The 12,268-nt window shown below is 46.0% G+C and overlaps 1 protein-coding gene and 1 long non-coding RNA gene across 2 annotated transcripts in view; one reads left to right on the plus strand and one right to left on the minus strand.

The window, feature by feature from the left end:
• Positions 1 to 1,172: 1,172 nt before the first annotated feature.
• LOC110014918 (uncharacterized) lies at positions 1,173 to 5,279 on the minus strand. Its single transcript, XR_013655506.1, has 3 exons — positions 5,143 to 5,279; positions 4,036 to 4,263; positions 1,173 to 1,401 (listed from the first exon to the last, which is right to left on the minus strand). It is a non-coding gene; the product is annotated as an uncharacterized LOC110014918 (long non-coding RNA).
• Positions 5,280 to 5,449: 170 nt separating this feature from the next.
• Positions 5,450 to 12,268, plus strand: part of nfia (nuclear factor I/A) — a 123,829-nt gene continuing 117,010 nt past the window's right edge. Inside the window, exon 1 of the mRNA XM_023954066.2 lies at positions 5,450 to 5,564. Coding sequence (XP_023809834.1) covers positions 5,475 to 5,564 — 90 coding nt within the window. The 5' untranslated portion in view covers positions 5,450 to 5,474. The remainder of the gene's footprint in view (positions 5,565 to 12,268) is intronic.

The raw sequence follows: 12,268 nt of genomic DNA on the forward strand, positions 1-12,268 counted from the left end.
GCCAGTTTTGGTCTCTAGGGAAGCAAGTCACGCTGACCACGTGGTGCAGACAGAGCCAATCAGACCCGTCGACGCATCTGAAAGCAACTAAAACGTCCCGTCATTGGTCAATTAGGCCGGGAAGACGAGAGATGGCCACGACCATAGAGGAAGCGATCTGCGGAGAAATATAGAAAATAAAGCTAAAATTAGCTGATTTCAGACCATTTTTTAATCCGGAAAGCGATTTGTCCGTAGAGATCAGGTCTTTATTTCCCGGAAAGTACGTTCGGTTTGCTCAAAAACCCGGATTTCCGGGAATTCCCGGAAGACTTTCATCACTGTCTCAGTGTTTCCTTTGGAAGTCACCGGCAGCTTTTCCACACTGACAGTTGAGCCAGTTCTGGTTCTGATCGGGTTCATTTTGTGTGTCAGATGTCGATGACTCGTGTGCTGTCCCTGAAGGCTGAAAGAAGTTCCTGCTGTGGCTTTCAAAGCCTGTTTACACTTCCTACGGCGCGGAGCGTGCGTGTTGACAGCAGTAAGAATGGGGGAACATGTGTGGTTCTCCCACAACCAGCTGGAACAAAAAGCATCTGACAGCAATCAGGACAAGGCAGGAATGCACGAGACCAGGCAGCTGCAGCCCTCCTCCATGGCGCCCCGACTGCAGAGAGAACGAGGGGAAGACCAGCTCCACAGTTCAGCAGACAGTCATTTAATATGGCTGATGTGGCGAGGGCGGCGGCACAGGGACAGCTGGCGAGCCACTCGGGGAAACGCTCGTGCATCTTCATGTGGAGGTGATGGCTTCAGTGAGCTTTGGTCCGGGCGGACGAGCGAACGGATGAATGGACGGGTGGGTGGCGCCGTGCGGGGCCTGAGGGCAGCGGCGTCCCCCGCTAACAGGGGGGTAAAGGGAAAACAGATGTTGACAATCAGGTCTTTGCCCTTCGTGGTTTTGGAGAGGAAGGGAGGCCGGCACTCATTTGTGGGGAACTTATTAGACTTACTGTGGACAAACTGGAGAAATCGGTTCCACTGAAATGACCCTGCAGGGCTGTCGTCATGGCAACACATATTTGGAAGAAGCTACCAAAATATGTTTCATACACGTTATGTCATAAAAACAACTCATGAATACAATTAAATACAAGGAAGACAAACAACCAAAAGTCATTTTATATATATTTTAAATAAATGGTTTATTTTTGAACGTCATTTGGTCGTCCAAAAGATACCTGGAGTACAAACATTCACAAACATTTCCAACATGAACAGAGATGCTGGGAGGAAATCTGCCCTCCTTCCAGCCGACCTCCATCCTCAGAGTCCAACACAACAGCGCCCCCTACAGGAGGTGTGTGTATGCGTCACAAAGAGACGCAAACACACTGGCTCTCATTCCAAAATCCCTCTTCTCTGTGGAAAATCAGACAACATTTCCCAAAAATGAAGATGGTGAAAGCATTCTTCCTAGGAGAAGAACACACCGTTTCTCAAACACAGATCCGTCACCCTGGAAAAAACAGCGGTCCAGTTTTTAAGAAAAGGCTGTAGAAAGGGGACTTTAAGGAAGACTTTTGATCTTTTTCAGCTTTTAAAAGTTGTATCAAATTTTATATAATTTTTCTGGGAACATTTTTAAACAACCTGAGAGTTTCTTTAGAATAAATGTTCAAAAGCTCAGAGATGAGACTGGATTTGGTTTCAGAATGACCCTTCAACAAAATGTCTAAACTCTGACTTTTTCCAGTGAAGTTACTGAACTCTGATTCAACTCAGAGCCTCAAGCTTGATTTGAAACTTCCATAAAAAAATGTAGAAAAAAAAAATCACATTAACAGTTAAGCTCCAGCCCTAAATGTTTCATTCGTGCTTCAGAGCAGCGACAAACTGAAGTGAAAAGCTGAGGAGGAACACGACCCAGAACACCTGCGGCGGTTCTGATCCGTCCTCCTCAGGAGCCGTGAATGCAGCAGGATCTGATGTTGCAGCAGCTGCAACTGTCAAACTGGTGCAAACGTCCTCAATTTAGGTGTAGAAAAAAACATTTTATTTTCTTTTTGCATTTTTATTCCACTGTCCTCTTTGCTTATTGATTCAAAAGCTAAAATCATTTTATAGCAATATTTTAATGTTGTTATGGAAACATGTACAATGTAAAGCTTTAAATATTAGAAAAAAAATGTATATTATTACTATACTAATTGTCAATATGTTTAAAAGCTGATTTGTTCATTTGCAGCTAACTAAATTAACCAACCCGGAACCAGCAGGTAGAGAACCACAGAACCACAGAGTTGAATTTACAAACAAATGAATACAACTTTGTTAAAAAAAAGACTCATTAAAACTGAATCATTCAAACGTAGTCATCAAAGAGTAAAAAGACTGTTATCATCAGGATCTTTGTTTCTGATGATAACTTTAAGATGATAAAAGGGGGGGTGAGTAGTTTAGTTTAGTAAAGATCATCTGACTTAAGTTAACTAGTGGTTTTAAGGGAGTTTTGTGTTAACTAACTGATCAACTGGCCCATGTTTAATGTGGACATTTCTGTCTTTAGGACACATTTCATATCCCGTTTGCTGATCCGGTTCGTGTACTGACTGTAAAAAAATCTTGGTTTTGTTTTCAGATTAGGTTTTTATGGGTCAGATAAAACCCTTCATGCTACTAAACGATGTTTCTCTCCGTTATTTGACGAGTAGACTGCATCACAAAGATGAAGCCTTATTATTTTTTATTTTATGTTATTTTTATTCAGACCTGGGAACATCTCAAGTTATATAAAGAATCGGATATTGCCACCATATTTAAGGGAGCATTTGTGTTCTAATGCTAATTTTATTTATTTATTTATTTTAAATCTATGCTCTTCTAGATGCTGTATGGGTTTATTATGACTTCTTGTCCACGTAATTTGTCTCTTTGCCAAATATTGTGTTTTTGTGTGTTTATTTTTATGTTCATGTGTTAAAAGACAATAAATATATATAGAAAAAAATAATATTTCCATAACATTAATATTGATCAGTGGTTCTTAAAAGAACAATTAGATCGCAGTTTGTTTCAGGAGCTGAAATCTTCTTTTTTCTCTTTTACAAATTTAGTGGTTAATCTTATAAAAAAAAAATTTTAATGTTTTTTTTTTTGCTCAAACATATTAATAGTTAAAGTGTTTAATATTTAAGCTGAAATGTAGCACTAGATTGTCCTTAATGTCACAGTTTGCTTCAGAAAATGTGTCTAAAAACTTCAAAACAAATCTCCTTTTGTTGCTTTTTCCATAGAAAAATGACTTTGAATTCATTTTTCACTAAAATATACTGATAGGTAGACTGGGTTCAGAACATAAAAACAAGAAAAGGTCTTTGTTCCTTTCAAATCTGACATTACCATAGTATTTATGTTAAAGATTTGCTTTTATTCACCCAACAGAAATCAGATGCTGACTTTCAGGACTTGGTTTGATCCATTGTCACGTAAAATGGCTCATTTTTGTGGAATCGTCTGAAGGAGATCCTGAATCTTGAAACATGTCGGTTTTCCTGAAACCAGGCAGGAATTCAAGCAGTTCTTTTATGTCTGTTAGGATTAATCAAAATATTTTTTTTTTTACCACTGTCTTTAAGTTTCAAAGTAATTTGACAGAAAACCTCTCCTGTTGTTCTGTGATCATCCAGGTGAGCGGTGAGGTTCATACAGGTAGAGTTTCTGCTTCTGTCCTGTTTTTGCTTGTTTTCTTCCTTTCGTTTGGGTGAATTTTCATTGTTTTGCAGAAGACAAAACACGTTTGTGTTTGTGGTTTTCAAAGTTTCTGGATCTGCTGTAATGTGACCCTTTTTGTGGATTTCAGAGGAAACGTTTGATTTTTGCTATAAAAAAACGCGCATTGTGGTTTTGAGGTTCTGGTTCTGCTCTGGCTGTTCGCCGGACTCCGTTCCCTGAAAGGCTGGATTAGTGAAGCTGACAAATCCAAATCCAGGTTTTCCCCTGACAGAGCACCTCCCTCGCTGCGCCTCCCCCTCCTCACCCCCTGGCCTGGTGTACCTTAGCCCCCCAACAACCCCGGTGTCCCTCGGTATCTCCGGCTGAATCGCATTCCTCCGTTGGGCCGTCACAATGGGGGGACTGTGCGGCGGCGGCTCTGCTCTGGTTCAGGTATTCCCCCTCTGATTAGGAAGCTGAGCTTCACAGACCTTCACGCCGAGCTCCAGCTCCTGATCCTCAGGTTGAGACGCACGCTCCTCTGGGGGGGTCGTGGCTGCGGACGCTCCGCTGCATATGAAATGAAATGATGACAAAAAGGCTTTGGGTGAAGAAAACATCCTCACATGCATTTTATTTAAATATATATTACATATTCATGCACTTTCACATGATCGGCGCTAACATGGAAATATGTAAATATTACCATCATTCCAGAAAACATTTACATGTTATCACATCATGTTTTCATGTACATATTGATTTATTTCTATTAATACGAATAAAAATGTCTCATTTTGATTCCACACCTTGTTTTATTATTTAAATTAAATGTATTAATCTTTGTAAAATACATCTAATAATTTACTTTAATTTTCCCAATTTACTTTAATTTTCCTAAATTTATTCTGACATTTAGTCAGAATAAATTTGCAAGAATGAATCAAAAATGAGAATGAATGAATGAATTCAAATAAAAGCGTACTTTCCCTTTAGAATGAGCAGGCTTTAAGACATTTTTTATTTAAAATAAAGAAAAGAATTGCGAGATCATTAGTGAGATATGTTAGATAATAAAAATAAAAATATTTAATACTAACATTCGAAATATTCAAATATTTGAAATTGAAAAATACTTTAATTATATTTCGTTTTAACGTGGACCTTATCGGAAATATATAACCGAGGCGCGGTTTCCTAATATAACAATGAACAACAATAAAAAAAAACTTGTGCTCTGCGGGTCTACCCGCATTATTTTTTCATTCCTGTAAAGTTAAAACGTATTTTTCATGCTAATGTTTTTAAGAAAAACCTAATAGGAAGTCGGCCTCCGCGCGCGCACCTGCCTGTCGGACACCTGAGCAGCGGAGGTCCGCGTGCTCTCCCACCGGTGTTTTTTTTTAAAGAAAAAGCAAAGTTATAAACCGACAGACACGTGACTCTTACCTCCACCTGCCCTCGTGACCTCACAGCGCGGTTCGGCTCGTCGTCTCGTGATGAAGATGAGCTTCTTATTAAGCGCGAGAAGCAAAAAGAGCAGAAGCGGCCCGCGGCGCTCGACGATGCAGAAAAAAGGCTGGTCGCGCGCGCGCACGCGCGTGAGGGGGTGTGTCTTCCTCCCAGCAGATGACCGCCGCTCACCTTGCCACGAGCTCCGCAGGAGATTGGTTCATTGTCAGTTTTTTTGCTTTTTCCCATCATTCCGCGTGGCGTGGAGCGCGCGGCGTCTCAGTGTGAAACTTTTCTCCACCAGTGTCTGATCTGCGCGCGCGCCGCAGATGAAGCTCGCGGGCGGCGAGATGGCAGGAAAGGACGGATCCATCAAATGGCAGCTGTGCTACGACATCTCAGCGCGGACCTGGTGGATGGTGAGTGTTCCTCCACGCGCGCACAGTTTGGGTTTCCGTCAGCCTCCCGGGGGCGCGGGGGGGCTTCCCTTCCTTCACCCTGGAAAAGTTTTTGAAGTAAAAAGTCCAACTCTGTGCGCGTGTACCTGGACGCAGCGGCAGAGGGTCCGTCGGTCCGGTGTGCCCCCCTTTTTCGGTCACGCTGCGATACTCCGCGCGGGGTCCCGGGACAGCAGAAGGTGCGGCCAGCGCGCGAAACCGCGTCGAGCGCTTTGACGCGCGCGGCAAGGCCAGCCGACCTTTGACACCCCCCTCACTGAAGGGGCGCTGGGGGAGAGGGTCCACTTCACAGTGGTTCTTTTGTGGTCCGGTCCAAACGAGGCGGAACATCAAAGAGTTGCCGCGCGGGCTTCTTCACGGAACAGCTCATTAGAAACGCGCGGCAGACCGGGACACCGGACTGTGTGTCCGGGTCCGGTTCTGATGCCGAAACCTGTGGGCGCGTGCACCGCAGCGGGGGAAACAAAGGCAGCTTTATTCCGCCTGGAACAGGAGCGCGAGCTCCGGATTCTTCTTAGCGCATACACATACGCGCATGAGCGCAGGATCCTCGCAGCGGTTCTCATCCAGTTTGGTCCAAAACTCTTGTGCGCGCGCGTGTTGGAGCTGGAGCTGTAGTAAAAGTCTGGGTTTAGCTGAGCTCGTGCTGGAGTCATCGTGGAGACAATACGAGTATTCGAAAAATCCATTTGTGAAGGGTCAATGTCATTTTCATTTTCTAAACACGTCAGAACTTTTTTTTGAACGCACGGACCCGGAGAATAGGATTATCAGCCTGTTTTAAAATTAAACATTTTTTATTAAAGCATTTAAATTAGTCATGGTCGTAATATTTTATATAAAGCATAGAAATCAGTTTATTAGCAATATTTGAGGTCTTTGCTGTGCCGTCCACCTCAGATTCCTTCAGCTGTCTGTCGGTGCTTCATCTCTGAGCAGATCCAAGACCCGCTTGTGTTGGGTTGGGCTGTTTTCACTCAGAGGTCAGGGGTCAAAGAGGACAGAACTGTGCTCATTCAGGCAGATGTCATTTTGTTTTTAAATCTTGATTTATTTAGTTTGTATCTTTCACTTAAATTGAAAAAAAAATTCTCATTTTGTTTGTGACTTTTCAGCTGCAGTGCTTCTTCAGATCACACGGACACCACTCTAAACGCAATTCAGCTGTTCTGAAAAACTTAATATTAAAAATAAAAAAACATGTTTTTTAACAGAAGTTTTTTGTCACAGAAAAGGATGGAGAAAAGCAAGTTTGTTGTTGCCATGAGAAGGATTTGTATTTCAGAGGGGATGCAGCTTCTAACCTCTGTGGAAAATGATGAGATATCTGTATTTTTTTTATTAAAAAAAACGTTATTACAAATATTCAACAAAAAAGACTCGACACAAATGGAATATTCCTGGAATATTTAACAAAACCACAGAAACAGGTTTTAAAAACATCCGTGATCGAGCTTCTTTATAGTCAAGAACTCCTGGAAAAGCTTGCTCCTTAAAACATTGGAGCTTCCCCCTACTGTCCAGCAGGGGGGGCTGCAGCAGCCTAGTAAATTAGGGTTTGGAAAAGTGTTGGGCTGTTGGACAGATGGATCACTATCCACTGTTCTCCTTAGAATCGCTTGGATTTTAGCTGCTGCAGGGCCGACCAACCGCACACACAAACGCCTAAGGACAGCTCTGGAACCCGACTCCTTGAGAGGGACTGGACACTCTTCCTCTAGAGTTGCCCATAGTGTGAGGGAAAGGGTCGGTGGGGTTTTGCTCACAGCCTTCCTGTGTTGAGGTGTAGTCCTGTAAATGAGAGGGTTACATCCTTGCACCTCCGGATCGGGAACGGGTCTCCTCTGGTGGTTCTGGCTCACAGAACCTTCAAAGTCAATGCAGCTGTTCCGAGCTGTGACTGTCAGCTGTGTCAGGGCAGCAGTCCAGAAACCAGTGGGGATCTCAGCAGGGAAAGGATCATCAAGCTGAAGAAGGAGCCCTATCAAGCATGGCTGGCTTGTGGGAATCCTGAATCAGCTGACAGGTATCAGTAGATCAAGCAGATAGGGACTCTGGGAAGTGGAGTTTTTTTTTTCTGCTGTCAATGATCACCCTAAACCGTCTGAAGGAACGGTGTCCTGTTTAGGGGGTCTGCAGAGGCAGGAATGAAGACTGTCATGTCTGCAGCGGTCTGCTACTGCTTCCCCACAATGCTTTGAGCATGCGTGTGGAGTAGGAGGATCTCATGAAGAGCCAAAGGTCCTGGCTGAAACACAGAATCGGAACTAGCAGAAGTTTTCATTCTGGTCCTGGATCCTGACCAAGTCCAGAACGGATCATTTGGTTGTGTTGAAGAACCGTCTTTTTTCCTGCAGTTAAAGAACATACTGTGTGTTGTTCCGTTTGCACCACCGTGTGTGTACATGTGTGTGCGTGCATACGTGTGTGTGTGCATGTGTGTTTGCATACGTGCACGTTTGTGTGTGCATGTGTGCGTGCATATGTGCATGTATTTGTGCATACGTGTGCGTGCATACATGCCTGTGTGTGTGCGTGCATCTGCGCGTGTGTGTGCATATGTGGATGTGTACGTCCATACGTGCATGTGTGTATGCATGCATGTGTGCGTGCATACGTGTGTGTGTGTATGTGTGGTCGTGCATACGTGTGTGTGTGTGCATACGTGTGTGTGCGTGCATATGTGTGTGTGTGAACAGGAGATGTTTCTCATTTGGCGGCGGCCCTGAGCAGCCAGAGATGATTAGAGAGGAGGAAATTGGAGGATTAGCTTTGTCTGCTTGAACTTCCTGAATGCGGTGTGCTCGCTCATCCACCTCTCTCTCTCTCCTCTGTCCATTGGACCTGGCTGTCTCTCGCCCGTCCCGTGGCGTGGACAGTTCAAGGATGGTGGAGTCTTTCAGCTCCCGGCGAGTCTCAAGCTGTCGATCGTGACACCTTTAACTTTCTCCTCATCAGTTTTTCTTTTTGAACCATTTCTTTCCTTCTTGTGTTTCTGTTTCCTCATAGTCTTGGGCGTCGTGTTTATTCTGCTTTTCCTTTGGAGCGTTTTGACTTCCTCCTCTTTTCTCTTTGGCGGTTCCTGTCCTTTGCCTCAGAGGCTCATATTCCCTCCTTCATTTCTTGTTCTCCTCCTCAGAGCCCAGATCCCTTGTTTCTTTAAGGCTGTGGGTTCTAATATCCGCTTACGCTTTTTCCAGCAAAGCCGAGCCTGAAGCGTCTGCAGGACTCTGGGCCGAGCCCTTCGTTCTGATGACTCAGCAGGTGATGGGAGGTCTGCTCTGGCCTCATATTGGATCTGATGGAACCAGATTAGGGTTCTGGTCCTGGTGCTCCACGGTGGGAGTTTGTTCTCTTCAAATGACGTTACATCAACGCTGAATGTTTCAGTTGTGCTGACCTTACCTGCAGACGCTCTTCTTCATCTGCGCTTCTTCTTTCCCTGCTCTTCCTCGTTCCTTGTCTTGCCTCTCCCTCCTGTTGTTCCTTCTTTCCTTGTCTCTGTCTCTTTCCCCCTGGAGGAACGTGGCTGAGGGCCAGCACAGCTGCTGTACGTTTGTTTTTGGGAGGTGGTACAGTGATGAAGATGATGATGCGTTGTTGTGGTTCCTGGTTTGTGTTGATGAGGTGAGAACATCTTCTTCGTCACATCTCCACCAGAGTCTTTTGAAGGGTGGGGTTGACCTTTTCAGAGCTGGTTCCCGCTCGGTTCTTTCTCTAAGAAGCTGCAGATTATCTGAAGATGTGACAAAAGTCGACATCGATCATCATCTTTTGTTGCTACAGCTTAACACAACTGATCCCAGCAGGTCCACAATGTTCTGCAACTGATGACCTAGAATCCCGTTCTGTTCAGGTCGTTCTGGTTCTGGTGCTTCTCCACTAAGAAGTAACTTCATTTGGATGAAGTTCAGCAGGAGAGTTTTTATCAAGCTGGTGAATCCTCCAGGATCCCCAGCAGCCGTTACCACGGCAACCCACTTCCCGAACCGTGTTTGTGTGGTTCGTAGATTGACTTTTTCTGTGATCATGACAGAAGCGTTTTGAACCAGAACCCCGAAACACCATCTGGTGCTCGGTGCCGCGTGTGCACGTGTGGTTTTGGTGGGCCGCCATGCAGTGTTTGGTTGCCAGCCGAGGTGTCAGTCTTCAGGCTGTTTGGAAATTGACGCGTCTTTGGAAAATCATCGCCTTCCTCATTTCCGGGCCAGAAACCAGCCGTCTCCTCCAAGGATCTGCTGTTGTTTGTCAGCGGAGATCCCTGAGCGTTTCATCAAAGGAGGAGTGTGGCGCTGATCCAGCTCCTGTGGAGGTCCTTGCCAGGGAGGGAGAGGTCATGATCAGGCCCTCAGACTGACCTCAGATCAGAATTCAGGCTGTCAGTCAGACGCCATCTTGCTGAGGTAAACGGTGACCAGCAGCTGTCCCTCCTTTGGACCAGTTTAAGGACACAAAACTTCTTTTCACTAAGGTGCTTCTTTAACTTGAGTCCTGATGCAGTTTTTTGGGACTCTGAGGACACTGTTAGGAAACATGGTTGCCTAGCAACGTTATATGAGGATAGATCGCTGAATTTAAGCATTTTGTGTGTGCTTTTTTAAGTTTTCTGGGTGTTTGTCGACATGGTGCAGCAGCAGAAGGGAAAGCAGAAGTGGGCAGGTTTGTGAGCCCTCAAAACTCTGGTTCTGATCTCCCGGGTCCAATTCGGACCTCACCGAGTGCACAGCTGTGGGGCTCAGAGCGACAGCTCCACTTTTAATCATTTTCTCCTTAAGCTGCAGCTTTCCAGCTGTGAACGCTGTGAAATGTCTCTTTAATCACATCAGAAGGCAGCCGGGCAGGCTGCAGTCTCGCACCACGAGCGCCGCCGCGACCCGGCCTGCGGCCCGTTTAACCCGTTAATGCTTTAATAGCAATCAGAGAGATTAAACAATTAGAGAAATGGAGGTGAATGAACACAAGACAGCTACTTATCTGACAGAGCTGGGATTAAAGATCGCTGCCAGATGTCAGATCATCCCGCAGCTCTGAGCTCTGCTGCCCGTGTCTGTGGGAACCAGAACCGGCTCACCCAGAACCTCCAAAACGCCCTGCAGCTCGTCAGATGACACAGATGTGGTTCAGAGCGGATGGTGGCACTTCCACGTGCTCAGACGGCGGTCAGCCGTGACCTCACAGCCTCCTGTCAGGCCCCTCCCTCCGTCATTAACATGATGCAGAGCGCGCCCGTGACCGTGCACGACATCATCACTTACATCTGTCCTGTCAGGCGCCCTCTGACACCTTCTACCGGGGGGGGACATGACCTCTGGGGCACAGCTGCCGGGGTCAGTGGACCTAAAATCAGAAGAACCAACAGAACCAAAGCAGAGGTCCGGTTCTGAAGAGCATCCGGTCCATCTGAGATACAATATGTAAACGGAGCCCCCTCCCCCCCGCCGGGCAACTGCCTGATGGCCGTTCTTACTGCCCACAGATGTGATGCCAGCTTTGGCGGGGTCACCTTGGAGAGGCTGATGGCAGCCCCCCTCCCCCTCCCACAATCACATGCGGCTGGCTCTCATAATAAACTACTGTAGGTTGTGTGGGAGTGGTGGGGGGGTGGTGGTGGTGGTGGTGGGGGGGTTACTGCCTGAACCCCAACATGACCCTGGTGTTCTTCACAGCACCTCGTGAACATGCTTTTATTCTGAAGGAGGTCAAAGATCAGAGCTCCTCTGAAGTCTCTGACTCAGGTGGGTCTGGGTTCATCTCCAGAACTTAACGGCCCGGGTCCTGGTTGCCTCTCATCCTGGTTTTGCCCATTTGCGTTGCTACGATCCGGGTCCAGAACAGAACCTTCGGTAGCCTGAGACGGTCGGTCCCCACAGGGCTGCCGTGTGGTTCTGAACTTCCACTTACCTCATACAGCCTCTACTGTGATGTCACCGGACCACACACCAGCTCTTTGGATTCTCTGACATCAACAGAAACACAGATCAGCGTTGGGCCCGGTTCTCCGTCTGTGAGCCTTTTGCTCTGTGGACCTCCAGCACTCCCTCCTCTTCCTCGCGCTCTGAGCCGGTGTCAGGTGGACGCTGTGAGAGCAGTGCAATGGATACGTGCCGGCCTGCTTCTTCCCGGGACCCCCGCTGAGAGCAAGCTGTTGTTCTGCGCCCCCGCCTCCTCCCCCAGCACACCTGTCCACCTGCCGCCTCCGCGCCGAGCCTCCTCCTCCGGCTGCGGCCTCAATTATTCAAGAATGTGAGCAGTGAGAAGCTCTGCTGGTGAATGACCATCAAAACAACATTTTCTGTCCAGAATCTGTCGTGAAGCTCAGGTTCTGTTTGGTACCGTAAACTCTCACTGACCCTGACACAATCACCAACACTAGGGGGCGCTCCCATTCTTCTGGATCCTTGAAAAATTGACCTTACACCCACGTTCAGCTGTTGTTTTGTAAATAATCAAACAGAGTCAACAGAATAATGAATGATTTTAAAAGTCAAAGGAATAATTTATGTTAACAAAAGCTTCCATGATGGAATTACAAGTAAAAGGCACAAAAGAAGCTTTCAAAGTCTTTGACTTTAAAAAAAAGTCATCATGATTCATTAGTTTTGCTAAAAAACAAACACATAACCCAAATGATCTGAAAATCCTGAAAGAAAGTACCTGAATGGGGT

The sequence above is a fragment of the Oryzias latipes genome, chromosome 4, assembly GCF_053564925.1.
Source record: "Oryzias latipes strain Hd-rR chromosome 4, Olatipes_Hd-rR_3.1".
In the NCBI taxonomy this organism is placed as follows: domain Eukaryota; kingdom Metazoa; phylum Chordata; class Actinopteri; order Beloniformes; family Adrianichthyidae; genus Oryzias; species Oryzias latipes.